At 44.5% G+C, this 21,331-nt stretch overlaps 1 protein-coding gene across 6 annotated transcripts in view; it reads right to left on the bottom strand.

Annotated features, from left to right (window-relative positions):
* Positions 1 to 21,331, bottom strand: part of PHACTR1 (phosphatase and actin regulator 1) — a 697,605-nt gene that overhangs the window by 84,600 nt on the left and 591,674 nt on the right. For all 6 annotated transcript variants that reach the window (XM_049883909.1, XM_049883923.1, XM_049883943.1 and 3 more), the window contains one exon: positions 6,875 to 7,196. In XM_049883909.1, coding sequence (XP_049739866.1) covers positions 6,875 to 7,196 — 322 coding nt within the window. The remainder of the gene's footprint in view (positions 1 to 6,874; positions 7,197 to 21,331) is intronic.

The following is a 21,331-nucleotide window of genomic DNA, read 5'->3' as shown; positions in this document are numbered from 1 at the left end:
CTTGAAGGTCTCAATATCCTCTCCAATGGTTCTTGGGTTCTCCCTTACGTTCAGTTACACTCTTCAGCCATTTCTTTCATTCTCTATGGTTGGTCTTCTATAAATATGCAGAATAACTGCCAGCTTCCTTCCTTTTCTTGTTAAAAGTCTCGTTTATACATCTGGATGATGGACAGAATATGACTGCTTTCTCAGGCCTATCTAGAATGTTCTCTCATTCCCTTTCTCCCTCTCCATCTGGTTATTCTTATCTTTCAGATTTTAGCTTACATGCAGCTCTACAGAGAAGTCCTCCCCGAATCGCACAGGCCAGCTGAACCCCCGTGTATGCTCTCCTAGGACTCCGTACCCACGACTGGCATTTACTTGTACAGTTTATGCCCTAACAGACTCTAAATTCCAAAGACGGCAATGGTCCTCTGTATCTGGTTCACTGCTGTGTCCTCAGGGACAAGCACAGGGCCTGGTCCAGAAAAGGTACTCAGTGAGTAATTGTTGGTTGATCTTCTGGTCACTAAGCATCCACAGACAGCTTCGTTTTTCTTGGCAGGGCCTGTTTCCACTCCAGGTTTAAAACTCCTTATCTTTAGTGATTACCTGACATTTTCTCCTTGGCAACTGTCAGCGCTTTCCTGATCTACCTGTCCAGGGGTTCTGGGATATGAAAAGGTAGATGAAGGATCAATTTATTAGAAATGTATTTCCTTGTCCATTTTTAAGGACCATATTTAATAAACTTATCCCAGGAGAATTAACCCTATGGTAGCTAAACTTTCCTAAACCCAAACCCAATACATGAAGAGAAATGTCATTAGAAATATCAGTTGACAGCAGGTACGCATGAATCATAATGGTCACAAAAACAGATTAACATTTTGCTTTTTTAGTTCTATCCCCGAGATTTCAAAAATTCTGTACACGTGAACACGTGCCCCACCTAACACACTCCTTATTCTAACGTGCCCCCAAAGTCCCTTCGTTCCTCTTCCCCCTCTTCACCTGGTTATTTCTGTGTTTCAAATCTCAGCATAAAATTCAGAAAATTAACATTCAGTCCTAAGCCAAGGATACTGAAGACAGCTGAACAACCAAACATAAATCCCCACTCCTCCAAACTTTCTTGGAAGAATTTATTTTTTCCAATTTTCTCATATACAGTGGATATGCTCCAAGAGAATGAAACGAGGGGACAGTGTACTTCCACGGACCATGTCCACAGCCAGAGTTACAGCATCTTGGGCTCCAGTTCGATGCTACTAAATGTGACAAGCAGGAACCTAGGTTCTACTCTAAAGGAGGAACTTTTTACTCTGCTCCTAGTATCTGCAACAAACAAACAGAACAAAACTGGCACAGCGAAACAGTGGAATGAGTGGTATATCCACAGAGAAAGCCAGTTTCTATAATTAGGGGATGTTATATCAACCCATTAATTATAATCATAAATTAAAATATCTTTCTATTCCAAACACTGGAAAAACTTCATGCAACTCACTCAGGAAGTATTTACTGAACACTTCCTATGATGGGCTGGAGGTGCACTGGGGAGATGAGGGTGGGTCCTGTCCACCTCAAATGGAGACTACACAGAGGCAGAAACACCACGATGCCATCAATGTGTCTAACAGGGGTATGCACAGAAGAGAGGCAGCCCCAGAGGAGGGCAGAGCTCATGTGTGGAAATTAGAGAGGGATTCCCGGAGCACGTGGTATCTTATCAAGCCTTGAAGAATAAGCAGCATTTTTCTTTGCAAAAGAAGGTAGGGTGGGCAGGAGAGGAGAGGAGAGGAGAGAAGAGAAAAAAGTGCGTTGCCAGGCAGACTGAACAGCTGAAAATTTCAGAATTAGGAAATTAATATGAAAGGTGAAAGGTATGTCCTCCCAACAAGCATTATCACTTATATCTGTACAACGTATGTCTCGTGAAGACTCAAAGTTTACAAGTGAAAAAAGAAAGTCTGAACCAACCTAAAATCTCTCAGTAAAGAGTGGACTGATACGCAAAGGAATGCCATAAGCAGTAACCAGGTGCTCTCCTTTTAGCCATGAATCCAAATATTTACTGAGAACCTATGACCCCTACAAGCTCTAGGTGCTGGGGTCAACTGTTACTGAGAACCTATGACCCCTACAAGCTCTAGGTGCTGGGGTGAGCTGTAAACAGAAGCACTCTTGCCGCTGTAGACCATATGGTCTAGCCAGGTGAGAAGAGTGATAAACAAACAAACAAACAAAGGACAAATGACATGGAATGGTGGAGGTACAAAATGCCATGAAGAGAATAAAGAGGGCCTGTGTTAGGCCATGTTGGGGTGAGGGTTGCAATTTCAAATAGGGGGGCAGGGAAGGTCTCACTGAGAGGTGACATTTGATGAGGCTGAGGGAGGCAGGGAGGGAGCCTGGAGGATGTCTGAGGGAAGAGCAGACCACGAACAGGAAACAGCCCTCTGTCAGGAGTGTATCTACTACATCCAAGGAATGGAGAGATTAGCTAGGGGGCCAAGTGGTCGGAAAGGAGTGAGCAAAGGGAGGCAGAACAGACGAAGTGGGAGAGCCAGGGTCTGGTGGTAACTTCTGTGGGCTGTGGTAAAAAAAAAAAAAATTGTAAGAACTTTGCTTTTTACTCTTCCTGAGCTGGAAGGCTGGAGCATTTCGGGCATCTGATTTTTGTTTTGACATTATCTCTTTGGCTGCTGTGTTGGATATAGCCTGAAAGGGGGTGAGACTGGAGGTAGGAGACCAGCCAGGAGGGCATGCAGCAAACTAGGTAAGAGACCACAGAAGCTGAACCCTAGGTGGGGTTTTTTGTTTGTTTTTATCTTGGGACCTAGCAAGGTTCCTATTCAAGCAGAGACTCCCACCCACTGCTGTCAAGTCGATTCCCACTCATAGCGACCCTACAGGACAGAGTAGAACTGCCCCATAGAGTTTCTAAAGAGCACCTGGTGGATTCGAACTGCCGACTTTTTAGTTTGCAGCCAAGCTTCTAACTTCACCAGGGTTTCCAAGCAGAGACTAGAGGGCAAATTGTCATGAAGCCTGCAACTGGCACGGGGTGGTTGCCTAGATGGTCTCTAAGGCCCCTTTCAATGACTAGAAGACTTATTCAAATTTATGACCCAACGTCAGGCATTAATGTGGACTGTTTAATTCATCATTTCATTTTCTCCTCAGCTACAAATTTTCATCAGGATCAGACCATAGGATCTGGGTTGATGCTCTGCAGTGATGTCCTATAAGATCCTGGGGGCAGTGATGATCCAAATAGTGGGGAAGTACAAGGATCTGTGCAGGCACAATTCCTAAGTGTTTGGTAATGTTTCTTCCTTCTTGCAGTGTTTTTTGGGGTCACTGGAAATTACTAGGAGAATAGAGAAACGATACTTTCCTTCTAAATGAAACTTGGTTAGAGCAAGAATGAAATAAAGTTGATAGGCACCAGTGAGAATTTTCAGACAGTTAATGGAAGGACAGCATCACCTGAGACAACTACACTTTCACTATACTGAAAGGAGCCCGTGAACTTGTTCTGCTTTCAGATTCTTCCAGCACTCCTGGAAGGTGATGGAGATGCCCCCCAAAGCTCTCCAATCTTTAGAAAGAAGGCCTCTTTTTCTCAGGGTTGGGGGGTGGGGTATGCGGGGCAATCTTGTCAAAGTGATGTATGCATTAGTTCCCTAAATCCTGGCTGGCCTATTGTACAACACTAGGTCTTGAGGCAGGGCATTGGTGATTCAGTGGTAGACTTCTCACCTTCCATGCAGGAGACCTGGGTTGGATTCCCAGCCAATGCACCTCATGCTAGCCACCACCTGTCTGTCAGTGGAGGCTCACATGTTGCTATGATGCTGAACAGGTTTCCGTAGAGTGTCCAGGCTAAGACAGACTAGGAAGAAAGGCCTGGAGATCTACTTCTGAAAGCCAGCCAATAAAAACCCTATGAACCACAACTGTCTGATCTGTAACTGACCATGGGGATGATGCAGAACCAGGCAGTGCTTCATTCCATTGTGCACAGGGTCATCATGAGCAGGGGCTGACTCGATGGCAGCTAACAACAACATGTCTTGACTTAGGGTGGGAGGTGAGGGAGACAGAAAGAGGCAAGGAGGACCTGGGGGTGGACAAAGCACACAGAATGTCTTTATTCAGGGGCCCTGATCATGCTCGTTTCCCTCTTTCCCAGCACCTGCCCCAATATGTTAACTTCAATTCATTTCAATAAAGAATCTGACCCTGTGTAGCCTCTAAAGACCTATCCATTGCTTATGTAAACTCAACTGAAACATTCTAAAATTACACACAGAAACCATTAAACTGAAGAACATTATCTAACTGGTTGATGAGTACATTCAATGGAACCTTTTAAAATGGCATGTTCTAAGTGGAAACGTATTTAGCAATATCCTACTAATACGCTGTCACGAGTATGTTTTTCAGATGAGTAAAGCTCCTGAAATGTACATAAACTTACTGGTGTACAGCAGACATGGAGGCAGAAAATTAGGTTCATGGCTAGTTGTCTTGGGGAAAACAGTTATGCTCTAGTTGAAGGTGTTCTGGACCTGGAGCAGGAAGACCCAGGCTTGGAGGCTTGGCCTCTCTACTTATACCTTCCAGGTGCTGTCGAGTTGACTCCAACTCATGGCGACCCTGCATTGTGTCACAGCAGAACTGTGTTCCATAGGGTTTTCAATGGCTGATTTTTCAGAAATACATTGCCAGGCCTTTCTTCCAAGGTGCCTCTGGGTGGACTTGAACCTCCAACTTTTTGGTTAGTAGCTGATTGCTTAACCTTTTGCACCACCCAGAGACTCTACTTACTACCTAGGGCAACGTTTTTCAAAATGTCTTTGGTGAAGAACAGTTTTTTTAGTTTATTTATCTTAATTTTCTTTCTCTTTTAAAATTATTTACATGTGTTGTTGAGAATATACAAAGCAAAAATATATACCAATTCAACTTTCTACGTGTATTAATTCAGTCACATTGATTACATCCTTCAAGTTGTGCAACCATTCTCACTATATCTTAATTTTCAGTCCATCACAAATTGATGCTTTTGTAAACTACAATAAAAATAGGTAAAAAAGGAAAAAAAAAGAAATCTCCTTTTTACAACTAGATCAACAGACATAAATTATTCTGCCAAAATGCTAGGAAAGTTTCTAAGAGCTTGCTCCGATTTCTCTACTTTTGTGGTTGCATGGGGGTTGGGGGTGGTTACAAGCAGTTTGTGGACTACTCCTTGAGTAGGTGGCCTTGGGAAGCTAATACAACCTTCCTTAATTCTTCCATTTAATCAGTTCCCCAGGTGGTGTGAGAATGAAATAAGATGATATATATAAAGGTACACAGTAGACTAAAAAGTGCCTTCTGGGTTTTAATTATTTTTGTTCTCGTTAATAACTTCTTGTTGCTAGTTCTGTTGAGTAGATTCCAACTCACAGCAATCCCACGTATGCAGAATAGAACTGCTCCGTAGGGTTTTCAAGGCCATGGCCTTTGAGAAGCAGATCACCGATCCTGTCTTCCGAGGCACCTCTGGGTGGGTTTGAACTGCCAACCTTTTGGTTAGTAGTCAGCTACGTAACTGTCTCCGTCAGCCAGTTGCCTATCTCATTAATAATAACTGTAGCTAAAAATAATGTTTTATTTTTTGTTTTGCAATGAGGGTAGGTATTACATGTGGTACTCAGGTTAGAATTCGCAGAGACAACAACTTCGCTTGAGTTACTGATCTCCCAAACATAGACTACTTGGCTGAGAGGCAGGGATGGAGAAGGCAACTGAGAATCAGGAGACACAATGTACAGGTCCCAACTGTGCCCACTGGCCTCTGGCTCTCTGCCTAGGTGATCAGTGAGGGTCTCCAGACTTCAGTTTCCCATCCCTACGGACATCACCAGTTGCCACGAGTTGATTTTTCCCATCCATAGGGCCTGGTTAGCAGTGGGCACTACCTTGGGAAGGGCAGTTTGGCTCTCAGCTCAAACCATCCTTCATGGCAGATCACAGCACATTATTCTCTTTGATACACCAGGGACCTTGCCAAGTAACTTCCCTGGGAGCCATACTAGGATTTTCCAGGCACTTCTTGGGCCCAAAAAGTGGCATTTGTTTGTGTGTGTATGTGTGTGTATGTATTTTCCTCAAAATAGAGATTCTTGCTTGGTTGTGGGGATGTGGGAAGTCGGGGTTGCTGTTCCAGCAAGGCCTGCCCTTGGGGGTCCTCTTTGCAGATCATCCAACAATGGTATTGGAGGCAAAGTCTGGTGAAAGAAGAGGCTGTAGCAGTTGCTGTTAAAATATTAGTGGCTCACACACCACATATAATTTGATTGTAATTCTCTGCTTTCTCCACCAGCAAAAAATGACGGTGTAACCCTCCACCTTCTCCATCCCTCGTTTTCCACTACCATCCTGCCAGCTGTAATCTTTTCTTGTTTTATATTTAAATTATTTTTTTATATCATCCATGCAATAAACAAAATTATTATACAGGACAGAAAGATATGAAATATAAAGTATTTTCTCCCCATCTTCCAATGACCGCATATAACCTTTAAAACATGTTAATGCTTACAGAAGCATATGAGCTAGTGTATACATATGTGTGTTGGTGAGTACAGATGTGTGTATATGTGTGTTACATATACATACATTCCTGTTTCTCTTTTATCAGTGTGACTATTCTACAGTTAGCAACATCAGTTTTTCTCTTCCTTACTGTCCTAATGTTCATTTTTTCCTCTTATTTTACTTTTAGACTATATATTTCAGTGAGGACGAACCTTCGCCCTGGCCTTCATGCTCCCCAGTCATGGACCATGCCCCCGCACACCCTCAACCATGCCCCCTACGCCCAGGTTACCTCTCCAGCCTCTGCATGGTCATGGCCAACGTCTTGTTCAGCTCGTCTATCATCCTGCAGCTGGAGGGGTGCATGGGCAGGGAGCCGGTGGAGGAGGGCAGGTGTGGGCCGTGGCCACCGTACTGCAGCTGGTGCTGGATCTGGGATGGCAAGACCGTATGGTGGTGCTGGGCCATGCTCTGCTGGCCACTCTTTTGGGCAGCGTAGGATGCCAGGGAGAGCTCTGGCCCTCCAACAGGCATACAGATCATGACTTTCTTTGGAGGTAGCGGAGGCGACAGTTTCACTGGCAGACAAGGCAATTTCACAGGGGCACCAGGATCTGTGGCAGAAGGAGGGTAAGACGCAGATGTGAGTTTGGGGCTCCAGGAAGAACCCGAATACCCCACATGCCCACCTTGAGACTGCCCACTGAAGTGACAAAACACATCAACTGAAGACATCTGCATGGTGAGTGCTACCCAAGAACCACCCGCCAGTGCTTGCTCCCTGCTCAAAGCATGCTGGTTGTAAGGGCCACCATGGACCCATCCGTTAGTGGTGTCTGTCTTGCTGTGTGTCAAACTGAGGTTCAGAGCAGCACAGATGATGAGCCAGCAGGAAGGGGAATTGCAAGGAGCTCTTCTGCTCATGGATACACATGAGCCTTGAAAGAGACGGTTTTCTAGGGTGTCCCAATGGGTAGTAAAGAATTTGGTCTTGCCCAAAGAAAGGTCTGGCCTTTGTCCCTGCTCCTGGGAGGGAATCTCTAAACCCTTGGAATCCAGTGATGGAAGTGTCTTTGTTATTCATGGTGTGCCCGCTGGACCATAACTGATAGATAATGCTAATGAGGTAGCTCATGGCGGGCCCCTTGGGCCATGTGATATCAGCCCAACCTTGGGGGGGAGCACTGGATATTGACTTTAATCACATGGGCAATCGATCAAGCATGGCTTCATAATGAAGCCCAAATAAAAACTCTGAACACTGAAGCTTGAGTGAGCTTCCCTGGTTGGCAGTACTCCTTGCATATCGTTACATCTCAATACTAGAGGGTAACACATCCTGAGAACAATGAAAGCTTTGCATTTGGAACCCGCTCAGACTCTGCCCTATGCATCTCTTCCTTTGGCTGATTTTAGTCTGTATCATTTCTTTAATAAACTGTAACCATGAGTATAATAGCTTCCACTGAGTTCTGTGAGTCCTTCTAGTGAATGATTGAACCTGAAGATGGCTTTGGGAACCCTCTGAACTTGTAGCTGGTATCACAAGTCAGAGTGGTCTTATGTGGACTTGTCCCTCTAACCTTGTAGTTGGAACCTAACTCCTGTGGTTGACGTTAGTAGTTTTGGGCAAACGTGGCAGTCTGGAGAACTATGCCCTCAAACTTGGCAGTTTGGTTAACTCTAAGTACCCATGATGTCTAGAATTTTGCCACTGTAATGTGAGAATACCCTTCCAGCTGGCACTTTCTAAGGGGAATGGAGTTAGGCAGCCTAAGGTTCGAGTCCACTAACAACATCAGAAAATTACTTTAACGCTGCCAACCTTAATTCCTTCGTCTGCAACATGGGGATGATCATGCCAGCTTGGGAGGCTGGCATCGGAGTGGCTTAATTACAATAGAGAGTGGCCACTTGGTTTATGTGCCTGGCATAGGCGCTATGGAAGACTTTGTGCACTGCTAAGCACTGCATGGGGGCAAGGTGTTAACATGGTTGTGGGGCTGGCTGACCCCTTACCACAGCATCCAAGGTGGGCTCCAAAAGCACTCTGGGGGTTTGATGGAATCTACCCAGAACCAACCCCTTGGTCCCATGACAGTGTTACTGAAGCTTCCCGGAGATGCTCCAAATGTAAGAGGGCTTGGGGTCAGACCACTTCTCAGGACATCTTTGGGAAGACCGTGTAATCTTCTGTCTGTTCCCCCGAAAGCTGTTGCCATCGAGTCAATTCGGACTCATAGCGACCATATAGGATAGAGTGGAACTGCCCCATAGGGTTTACTAGGCTATAATCTATACAGAAGCAGGTGGTGGTTTGGACCACTGACCTTTCCGTTAGCAGCCGAGCACTTTAACCACTGTGCCTCCAGGGCTCCTTGTCTGTACCCCACATTCCTGGAAATCACCTAACCCTGGGGGAGCAGAGGTAGGAATGCTTGAGCCCAGAAGGTTGTAGGCTTGCCTGGGAGACTACCTCTGTGCCTTTAGTGTAGCCTTCCTCCAACTTAACTTCCACAGTCCTGCCAAAATGAGTTCCTAGAGCACAAATCTGATCACGCCACTCCTCAGTGTAAAATCCACCACCGGCTCCTTGGCCAAAAGGTGAAGTCCAACTTCTCTAAACATCCTTCAAGGCCTTCATGGCCTGTCTGCTGCTTAGTTCAGGTCCTCCTGTCTACACCTTCCCTCCATGGGATCTGCTCTGGTTCCCCTGGTGGAAATGAAGTCCCCTGTTGTACCTGGAAAGCACCTGACCAGGGTCTCTCCTACTACATCACTTTTCTCCTGTGGATTTTACTGATGTTGTACCACAAGAACCCAGAGTCTCCATTCTCAGCAAAGTCCTACCAGGTGGCCTCGGTCAGCTCCCCTCACACGCTCCACAAGAGCTGTTCCAGTCTGTCTTGGCTCCTCAGCCTCCTCCCTCTCAGCAGATGAAAACCAAACCAAACCAGCTGCTGTCGAGTTGATTCCGACTCATGGTAACCCTACTAGTGTCAGAATAGAACTGTGCCCCATAGAGTTTTCAATAGCTGATTTTTCAGAAGTAGATCATGAGGCCTTTCTTCTGAGACACCCCTGGGTGGATCTGAACCACCAATTTTTAAGTTAATAGCTGAGAGCATTAACAGTTTGCACTACCCAGGGACTGCTTCTATTTCTCAGAGAAACCAGAGGTGTGCACTCAAAGCCTCCCCCGCCACCCACTGAATTCAGGCTTCCCTTTTCATCACTACTCACAGGCATCTACTCTCACTCCTGTAACACATGAGCTCTCCAAACTGCCTGATGTTCCCTGGGTCTGTGTCTTCCCCTCTGTTTGGAATACTCTTCTCTGTTTTGGTCAATTCAGACTCTCCCTTCAAGTCCAGCTAAAAAATCACCTCTCCTGAGAAACCTTCCTTGATCATTAAATCACTCCTTCCAGTCCATACCCACCTACCGTGGCCTGCGCGTGCTTCACGTCAGTGATCACAACGGTAATGTTACCAGGGGGAGGACTCATGCTTAGGGGACACTGAGCTTCTGTTAAGGGTGATGGTATAATCTGGGAATGGATAAGGGTGATGTTTTAACAATATGATGAACATAATTAATGCCACTGAAGTATGCGTGTGAAGATTGCTGAAATGGCAAATGTTTTGCTCTATATAGTACGTTTACAAAAAAAGAAAACGTTAACAATAAGGGCAATAATAACGATGACAGTAATAATTATCTCCAACTCTTACATCGCGCTTGCTAAGTGTTCTAAGGGCTGGGAACTTCTCACACACTAACAAATTTAATTCTCACAAGCCAGTGAGGCAGATGCCGCTTCTATTTCCATCTCGTAGATGAAGACACTGACTCTGAAGACACAGCACTGCACCTCCTACTTACATAACCGTCTCCTCTGCTGGAGAGCAGGCACCCAGGGCGAGTCTTCCTCACATCCCCAGTATCTTGTACGGGGCCCAGCTCACAGCAAGCGGCTTCAAACATTTTTACTGAAATAATCTGTTACTGGATGAATTCAAACCTTCCCCAGAAACTGATCTGTTGGGAGGGAGAGGCGAGCAAAAGTGGTTTGCAATTTTAGGATCCTGCAGCTGTGGATGTATGGACATTAACCTGCTGATCCTATAGTGGAGATGCAGAAAAATGTAATAACTCCAGGGCGCCTGACAAGACTGCTCTCCTAACACCAAAGGCAAACCAGTCTTGAGCACGGGGGCTCTCAGGCTCATCCTTGAGGGCTCAACCTGTTCACTACAATCCTCCCGTGCACCCGACGCAAGGCCCATCCCCAGGCGTGCTGGCTAATTCCAAAGTGGCTGACATGTGAAAACTGACCAACCTCGCCCATCTCTTGTTACTGAAGGGTCAGTTCCCATGGCTCTGGGAAGCTTTAAAGCTAGCCTAAACCAGGTGCTGAGCTGACTCCAACTCACAGTGACCCCATTAGTGTCAGAATAGAACTCTGCTCCATAGGGTTTTCGATGGCTGATTTTTCAGAAGGTTGCCAGGATTTTCTTCTGAGGTGCCTCTGGCTGAACTCGAACCTCCAGCCTTTAGGTTAGTAGCTAGCACGTTAACCGTTGGTACCACCCATGGACTCCAGGGCAATCCTGGCAAATGTAATGTGCACGGATGTGTGAAGGGTTCTCTTCTGGGAGCCCCCAGCCCACGACTCCTTCATTTGTGGGTGCTAGTTCTCTGTCTCAGGCACGTAGGTGCTCACTTGCTTGATCAGTAGAAAGGAAGGCCAGGAGGGCCAAGCAAAACTCTCTGCTCAGGAAGGGACTGAGAATACATTAGGTTCTGCCCATCACGTTAAGATATAAGTTCCAGCCACAGTCCTCCACGGTATTTCTTTTTTTTTTTTTTTAATTGTACTTTAGATGAAGGTTTACAGAACAAACCAGTTCCTCATTACACAGTTAGTACACGTATTGTTTTATGACATTGGTTAACAACCCCACAACATGTTAACACTCTCCTTTCTCAACCTTGGGTTCCCTATTACCAGCTTTCCTGTTCCCTCCTGCCTTCTAGTCCTTGCCCCAGGGCTAGTGTGCCCCTTTAGTCTCGATTTATTTTATGGGCCTATCTAATCTTTGGCTGAAGGGTGAACCTCAGGAGTGACTTCATTACTGAGCTGAAAGAGTGTCTGGGGGCCATACTTTCAGGGTTTCTCCAGTTTCTGTCAGGCCAGCAAGTTTGGTCTTTCTTTCTGAGTTAGAATTTTGTTCTACATTTTCCTCCAGCTCTGTCCAGGACCCTCTATTGTGATCCCTGTCAGAGCAGTCAGTGGAGATAGCTGGGCACTAGTTGTATTGGTGGAGGCCATGGTAGATGTGGTCCATTAGTCCTTTGGACTAATCTTTAGTTTTCTTCATTCTTCCTTGCTCCCGAAGGGGTGAGACCAGTGGAATAACCTAGATGGCCGCTCACAGGCTTTTAAGACCCCAGACGCTACTCACCAAAGTAGAACGTAGAACATTTTCTTTATAAACTGTGTTATACCAATTGAGCTAGATGTTCCCTGAGACCGAGTACCCCACTGCCCTCAGCCCAGCAATCTGGGCCCCCCGGGGAGTTTGAATGTGTCTATAGAGCTTCCATGACCTTGCCTTGTACAAGTTGTGCTGGCTTCCCCAGTATTGCCACCACTGTATTTCTTGTCACTACTTTGGTAGCAAAACTTACTTGGTGTCATCACTGGAAAATAAGCCAAATGGGCCCAAGAATGCTACCCATGCAGGCAAGGAAGCAGGACCAAATCAGTGGAGATGGCTACTTTATTGTTCAGGGATGCTGTACTGGGCCACACAGTGCCCCCCATTTCCCCTTCTACCTGCATTTTCCTTCCCAGACCTGTTTTTCAGTTTGCGCTACTGTGGTGGCTTGTATGTTGCTATAATGCTGGAAGCTATGCCACCAGTATTTCAAATATTAGCAGGGTCACCCATGGTGGACAAGTTTCAGTGGTGCTTCCAGACTAGGACAGACCAGGAAGAAAGGCCTGGAGATCTGAAAATTAGCCAGTGAAAAACCTATGGATCACAACAGAATATTGTCTGATATACTTCTGGAAGACGAGCCCTTTCGGTTGGAAGGCAGAACAAACATATACCCAATACTCATTCCTGTCTGATGAAGACACTGATGTTTCTGTTGTGAGGATGACAAAGGGAGATGGGCATGCCACTGGCATTTATTTTTCAAGATGCCCAATTCTTTAAAAAAAATTTTTATTGTGGAAATACGTATATATAACATAAAATTTGCCATTTTGACCATTTTTAAATGTACAAGTCAGTGGCAAGATGTCAACTTCTTAACGTAGGAGGTCATCGACCTCATTAGTGAGGCTGGGAAAGGCAGATTTCTGGGTCTCACTTTCAGAGGTTCAGTCAGCGGGTGTTCATTAGGGGGTCAGGAGTCTGCTTTTGAAAACAAGCTCTCAGGTAACTCTGACATAAGTGGAGACCACGGCTGAGAGCGTGTCCAACTTTCTATGAACTATGAAGCTACAAGCTCATGACCAAAATTTGTCTTACTAGAAATGTGAGATAAACTATAAAATCACGCACCTAATTCAGCTACCTTCAGCAATTTACTTAACCTCTTTGGTATTCAGTTTTCCAATCTGAGAAATGGGGATAAATTAATATCACAGGATGGTTGCAAAAATTAAATAAGATAACGTACATAAACTGTTTTCTACTGTGCCTGGCACTAGCTACTCAATAAACAGTAACTATTATTATTATCTTATTATTATCTAATTTTATTATGTTTTAGGTGAAAGTTTACAGTGCAAATTAGTTTTTTATTCAAAAAAATTTATACACAAATTGTTTCCTGACATTGGTTGCAATCCTTGCAATGTGTCGGCATTCTCCCCCTTTCCACCCTGGGTTCTCTGTGTCCATTCATCTGGCTTTCCTGTCCCTTCCTGCCTTCTCCTCTTTGCTTTTGGTCTCTTATACTTGAGTGAGAAACTATTATTCTTGTTGCTATCATCATCATCATCATTACTGAACTGCTTCCTTCAGGAAGCCTGCCCGAGTTTGGTTTGGGAGCCTGCCCACTGAGCATCATGGCCCTTTTGCTTCCCTTTATCACAGCATTTCATGGAGATTCGATCCAATCCATTTCATTTGCCTTGCCTTGCTGCCAATTTTCATTTGCACCAGGTGGACTTGATGCACTGATTAAGTCACACGGGTGTGGCTTTTTCCTCAGTGCGCTACCCACACGAGCGCATAGTAGACACTCACGTCTTCAGAGCAGTGGGGAAGGCAGAACTCGGTGACCAGTTTCTCCTATACTCAGGGTCAGCCAATCAGTGTGGTCCCTGGACCAGTAGCAACAGCATCACCTGGGAGCTTGTCAGAAATGCAGATTCCTGGGCCTAGCCTTCTGAATCAGAATCTGCATCTTGACAAGGTTCCCCAGAGGGCGCTGTGCACAGCCAAGGCTGAGATGCACTCCTCTAACAGAGGCTGCTTTGCTCGCTCCCGAGGGAAAACAGGTGCCTGGGGGTCCCAGAGGAGGAGATCCAGCTGTGCTGCTGGTCTCTGAGGGTGGGCAGGCGGCTTCTTTCTGAGGGGAGAATGGCCTGCTGAAATGGCCACTGGCTCAGAGCTCAGAAGAGCTAGGGCTTAATCCCGGCTTCAAGACTAGGGAGCTCTGTCACTGTGCCTGTCATTTAGCCTTCCTAAACCTCAGTTTCCTCATCTGCAGAAAGGGAGTATTGTCTGCCTTACAGGTCTGTTACGAAAAGTAAACAAATTAACATCTACACAGCCACCACGTCAGGTGCTGAGGGGATTAAGAAAACCAGTTACCGCCAAGCTGACTCTGACTCCGGGCAACCCCATGTGTCAGAGTACAACTGTGCACCAGAGGGTTTTCAGTGGCTGACTTTTTGGAAGTAGATTATCAGGTCTTTCTTCTAAGTCTCCTCTGGGTAGACTTGAACCTTCAACCTTTTGGTTAGCAGCTGAGCATGTTAACCATTTGCACTACTCAAGGATGCTGAGAGGAAAAGTGGGGCTGAAATCCAGCTCAGGGTCTACCCTGGTAGGGGTCGAGTCATCCCAGAGGAAGGGTCAGCTTTTTATAATTCGTTTCTCCAGAGACGCTCTTTTTGTAATTTTATAGAACTCCCACAGAAGTTAACAAAGGGACTGAGTATAAAACACCCCACTATACTGCTTGGTATATAACAGGAGCTCAACAAATGCAGCTTTAATTGATTCTGGAATAAAAACAATACTATATTCCCTGCCTTCCTACTGGTTGGTTTGAGGGACAGACAAGATCAAGTCAAAATGTCTTCTAAGTTGCTAAGTGCTATATACATCTGCAGTGTTCCAACGGGACTCTTGGCACACCCATGAAAGTCCATCCTGAGAGCTTCCTGGCTTGGGGTGGGAAGATGGAAGCCAAGAAAGCAACAGAGAGTGTTTTTAGTACATGGTGGTTCTATTTTCAAGTCCCTGAAAAAACCAGGGGTGACTGGAAAGTGTACAGCAACCAAAACCAAACCAAACCCGTTGCCGTTGAGTTGGTTTCGACTCATAGTGACCCTAGAGGACAGAGCAGAACTGCCCCATAGGGTTTCCAAGGAGCAGCTGGTGGATCTGAACTGCTGACCTCTTGATTAGCAGCCAAGCTCTCAGCCACTGTGCCACCAGGGCTCCTATACAGCCAGGAGGCTTCCAAAGGAGCATCTTAGCAGTTTTCCATCCTTGCAACAAACCACCGCAGGAAGAGAAAAAGGAGAGGTAGGCCAGGCTCCCATGTTAATTCTGATGCACAGGGCACTACATCGGTTTTGAGAGCTACTGGGAAAGAATATAAAACTGGGAACCAGAAAACTTGGATACTTTGAAACTAACTGCTAGGGGAGAGGGCTAACCTTTTTGGGACTCAGATTTACCTCTGTTATGTTATTATACCTCTATTGCCACAAAAAGATATGTTGAAGTCTTAACTGCCAGTTTATGAATGGCTGCTAACCTTAAGGTTGGCAGTTCAAACTCACCCAGCAGTGCCATGGAAAAAGGCCTAGTGATCTACTTTTGTAAAGATTACAGCCAAGAAAACCCTAAGGAGCAATATTATTCTGTAACACATGGGTTTACATGAGTTGGGGCAGACTTGATGGCAATGAGTATTTTTGGTTTTAACCTCTACTGTCTGTATCACCACGTATCTGTCAGTTTGTCCCACTGTGGCAACTTGCCTGGTGCTGTGATACTGGAAGCTTTGCCACTGGTATTTCAAATACTAGTAGGGCCGCCCTTGGTGGACAGTTATCAGAGGAGCTTCCAGACTAAGACAGACTAAGAAGAAGGTCCTGGCAGTTACCTCTGAAAAAACCGACTGGTGAAAACTTTAGGAATAGCAGCAGAACATTGTCTGATATAGTGCCAGAAGATGAGCCTCTTAGGTTGGAAGGCACTCAAAATACGACTGGGGAAGAGCTGCCTCTTAAAGTAGAGTCGACCTTAATAACATGGGTGGAGTCAAGCTTCATTTGCTGATGTAGCATGATTCAAAATGGGAAGAAACAGCTGCAAATATCCACTAATGATCAGAGCATGGAATGTACAAAGTGTGAATCTAGGAAAACCGGAAGTCTTCAAAAATGAAAGGGAACACACAAAGATTGATATCTTAGGCATTAGTGAGATGAAATGGACTGGTGTTGGCCATTTTGAATCGGACAATCACATGATCTACTATGCCAGGAATGACAAATTCAAGAGGAATGGCATCGTGTTCATTGTCAAAAAGAACATTTCAAGATCTATCCTGAAGTACAATGCTTTCAGTGATAGGATAATATCCATATGCCTACAAGGAAGACCACAACTATTATTGGCGCCAACCACTGTGGCCAAAAGATGAAGAAATTGAAGATTTTTACCAACTTCTGCAGTCTGAAATTGATCAAACATACAATCAAGTTGCACTGATAATTACTGGTGATTGGAATGCAAAAGTTGGAAATGAAGAAGAAGGTTTGGTATTTGGAAAATATGGCCTTGGTGATTAGAAATGATGATGGAGATCGCATGTTAGAATTCTGTAAGACCAACAACTTATTCATTGGAAATACCTTTTTACAACAACATAAACACAACTATACATGTGGATTTCACCAGATGGAATACACAGGAATCAAAATCAACTACATCTGTGGAATGAGATGATGGAAAATCTCAATATCATCAGTCAGAACAAGGCCAGGGACTGAATGCTGAACAGACCATCAATTGCTCATATGCAAGTTCAAGTTGAAGTTGAAGAAACTTAGAACAAGTCCACAAGAGCCAAAAAATGACCTTGAGTATATCTCAACTCTTATGGATTGAATTACTTCTGCCGAAAATGTGTGTCAACTTGGCTAGGCAGTGATTCCCAATATGGTGTGATTATCCATCATTTTGTCATCTGATGTGATTTTACTATGTGTTGTAAACCCTGCCTCTATTATGTTAATGAGGCAGGATTAGAAGCAGTTATGTTAATGAGGCAAAACTCAATCTATAAGATTAGGTCATACATTGACTCAATCCTTTTTGAGATATAAAAGAGAGAAGTGAGCAGAGAGATGGGGGACCTCATACCACCAGAAGCACCAGGTGTCCTTTGGACCCAGGATCCCTGCACAGAGAAGCTCCTAGACCAGGGGAAGATTGATGACAAAGACCTTTCACCGGAACCAACAGAGAGAGAAAGCCTTCCCCTACAGCTGGCACCCTGAATTTGGACTTCTTGCCTCGTAAACTGTGAGAGAATAAATTTCTCTTTGTTAAAGCCATCTACTTGTGGTATTTCCGTTATAGCAGCACTAGATGACTAAGACACCACCTGGAAACCATCTCAAGAATAGATTTGACACATTGAACACTAATAAGAGAAGACCAGAGAAGTTGTGGGAAGACATCAAGGGCATCATACATGAAGAAAGCAAAAGGTCATTAAAAAGAAAGAAAAGATCAAAATGGGAAGACTCTGAAACTTGCTCTTGAATGTAGAATAGCTAAAGCGAATGGAAGAATTGATGAAGTAAAAGAGCTAAACAAAAGATTTTAAAGGGCAGCTCGAGAAGACACAGTAAAATATTATAATGAAATGTGCAAGACCTGGAGTTAGAAAACCAAAAGGGAAGAACACGTATGGCATTTCTCAAGCTGAAAGAGCTGGAGAAAAAATTCAAGCCTCAAGTTGCAATTTTGAAAGATTCTATGGGCAAAATAGTGAATGACAAAGGATGTATCAAAAGTAGATAGAACAAATACCCAGAGTCACTGTACCAAAAATAATTGGTCATCATTCAACCATTTCAGGAGGTAGCATATGATTAAGAATGGATGGTACTGAAGGAAGAAATCCAAGCTACACTGAAGACACTGGTGAAAACAAGGCTCAAGGAATTGATGGAATACTAATTGAGATATTTCAACAAACGGATGCAGCGCTGGAGGCGTTCACTCATCTATGCCAAGGAATTTGGGAGACAATTACTTGGTCAACTGACTGGAAAAGATCCATATATGAGCTCATCCTAAAGAAAAGTGATCCAACAGAATACAGAAATTATCGAACACTATCATTAATATCGTAAGCAAAAGATCATTCAAAAACGGCTGCAGCAGTATATCGACAGGGAGCTGCCAGAAATTCAGGCCGGTTTCAGAAGAGGATGTGGAACCAGGGATATCATTGCTGATGTCAGATGGATCCTGGCTGAAAGCAGAGAATACCAGAAGGATGTTTACCTGTGTTTTATTGACTATGCAAAGGCATTCGACTGTATGGATCATAACAAACTATGGATAACACTGTGAAGAATGGGAATTCCTGAACACTTAATTGTGCTCATGAGGAACCTGTACGTAGATCAAGAGGCAGTTGTTCGGACAGAACAAGGGGATACTGACTGGTTTAAAGTCAGGAAAGGTGTGCGTCAGGGTTGTATTCTTTCACCATACCTATTTAATCTGTATGCTGAACAACTAATCCGAGAAGCTGGACTATATGAAGAAGAACGGGGCATCAGGACTGGAGGAAGACTCATTAACAACCTGCATTATGCAGATGATACAACCTTGCTTGTTGAAAGTGAAGAGGACTTGAAGCACTTACTAATGAAGATCAAAGACCACAGCCTTCAGTATGGATTATAGCTCCCAACATAAAGAAAACAAAAATCCTCACAACTGAACCAATGAGCAACATCATGATGAATGGAGAAAAGATTGAAGTTGTCAAGGATTTCATTTTACTTGGATCCACAACCAACAGCCACGGAAGCAGCAGTCAAGGAATCAAAAGACGCATTGCATTGGGCAAATCTGCTGCAAAGAACCTCTTTAAAGTGTTGAAGAGCAAAGATGTCACCTTAAAGACTAAGGTGTGCCTGACCCAAACTATGGTATGCATCACATCATATGCATGTGAAAGCTGGTCAATGAATAAGGAAGACCAAAGAAGAGTTGACACCTTTGAATTGTGGTGTTGGTGAAGAATATTGAATATACCATGGACTGCCAAAAGAACGAACAAATCTGTCTTCGAGGAAGTGTGGCCAGAATGCTCCTTAGAGGCAAGGATGGCGAGACTGCGTCTTACATACTCTGGACATGTTGTCAGGAGGGATCAGTCCCTGGAGAAGGACATCATGCTTGGCAAAGTACAGGGTCAGCGGAAAAGAGGAAGACCCTCAATGAGGTGGATTGACACAGCGGCTGCAACGATGAGCTCAAGCATAATAACGATTGTAAGGACAGCGCAGGACCAGGCAGTGTTTTGTTCTGTTGTGCATAGGGTCGCTATGAGTCGGAACCAACTCGACGGCACCTAACAACAACACTGCCAGAAGAATGAACAATTCTGTCTTGGAAGACATACAGCCAGAGTGCTCTTTGGAAGAGAGGATGGTGAGACTTCATCTCATGTACTTTGGACCAGTCCCTGAAGAAGGACATCATGCTTGGTAAAGTGCAGGGTCAGCAAAGAAAAGAAAGACCCTCGATGAGATGGATTGACACAGTGGCTGCAACGATGGTCTCAAACAGAATGATTGTGAGCATGGCTAGGGACCGGGCAGTGTTTTGTTCTGTTGTTGTTAGGTTGCTTTGAGTCAGAACTCACTTAATGCAACCTAACAATAACCACAACCCATGACCATGACCTTGTTTGGAAATAAGGTATTTGAAGAAGTTGTCAGCTAGATTAACATGAAGTCATATTCAGTTGGGTTGGTCCTAATGCAATCTGAAGGTGTCCTTATAAAAGAGAAGAGACTCAGAAAGACACAGAAGAAAGATTGCCATGTGACCACGAAAGTTTTGCTGCAGATACCAGCCAAGGAAGCCTTGAGAGACAAGGAAGGACTCTCCCCTAGAGCCGCTAGAGGGAGTATGGCCCCGCCAACACCATGAATTTAGACTTCTAGCCTCCAGAATTTCGAGACAATAAATTTCTGTTGTTTAAAGTCTCCTACTTTATGGTACTTTGTTACGGAAGCCCTAAGAAATGAAAAATCCAGGGATAAAAACACCTCCTTTGCCTTGACAGCACCTTACTGAACGCAATGGCTTGCATATATCTGATGCACAATATTTATTAATTGTCAGAGGACACAGTGTCCTTCTCGCATTTACAGTGATGGTGGCTGGTCCTGTGGGGCAAACACAAAGCTTCCTCCAGCTGCCTTATTAGAAATGGATGAGTCCTCGGCAGCCACGTGGAACGAGATGCAGTATATTCATAAAAATGTCTGTGCTGATGGAGTGGAAAAAGCAAAACAACCAGTTCCCAAGAACAAGGAAAATAACCCAAACTGTGAGTGTCACAGAGCCATAAAACCCAAGAGAGCTGTATTTCCCGAATATGACATAGCTCTGGCTTATGACTTCAGCCAAGGAAATGAAAACCCAAGACAACTTCTGTAGTTGATTCTTGGGCTATCGGACTGTAACCTGAACACTGAATGAGTTAGGACGCGATGAATCCACCTCTCGCCTCCCTTCTCACCACCATTAATGAACATTTTATCAACACCTGGTGTAAAAGCCCATTTGTAATCTGTGTCATTGATAGTAACACTTGGTTCCCTAATGTGCAAAGGTGTTGCAAGAATTTCTCAGACATTTGCCAGCTGGTTTTAGTGGGTTAGCATCTCCACCCGAAGACGTAAAGGGCCTGAGAGAAGTGTGCTTAGAACCTAGTAAGAGTTCCTTGTCCCTCCTCCTGACTGCAAGATAGGAGCTCAGAGACACTCTATCAGTTTCTTCAGAATATCAGAGGGCCTAGGGATCTATGATCATCTGGCATTTATCCATGGTCAGATGCTTGCAGAGACAAAATGTGTTGATTGACCCTTTCTGGTGAGAGGAATGTATACAGAGAAATAAGAATAACAAAGGAAAAGGGCTCATTGCTTAGGGGGCACTGAGCTTCTGTTAAGGTTGATGGAAAATTTGGAAACTGATGATGGTGATGGTTGAATGACATGACGAACACAATTAATGTCCCTGAATTGTACACGGAAAGAAGAGTACTGAAATGGCACATGTTTTGCTACACATATACTTACCACACACACAAAAAGAAACAAATGAAAAAACCCAAAAAGTTATTTGTGCTAAATGCCCCAAACCTGGTTCACTCTACCAAGTCTGGCCAGTACTAGGAAACTACAGCCAACCCTCAGAGTTTGTGAGGAATATGTTCT

Source organism: Elephas maximus, chromosome 1, assembly GCF_024166365.1.
Source record: "Elephas maximus indicus isolate mEleMax1 chromosome 1, mEleMax1 primary haplotype, whole genome shotgun sequence".
In the NCBI taxonomy this organism is placed as follows: domain Eukaryota; kingdom Metazoa; phylum Chordata; class Mammalia; order Proboscidea; family Elephantidae; genus Elephas; species Elephas maximus.
The sequence above is the reverse complement of the archived record's forward strand: the minus strand, read 5'-3'. Positions and strand labels throughout refer to the sequence as shown.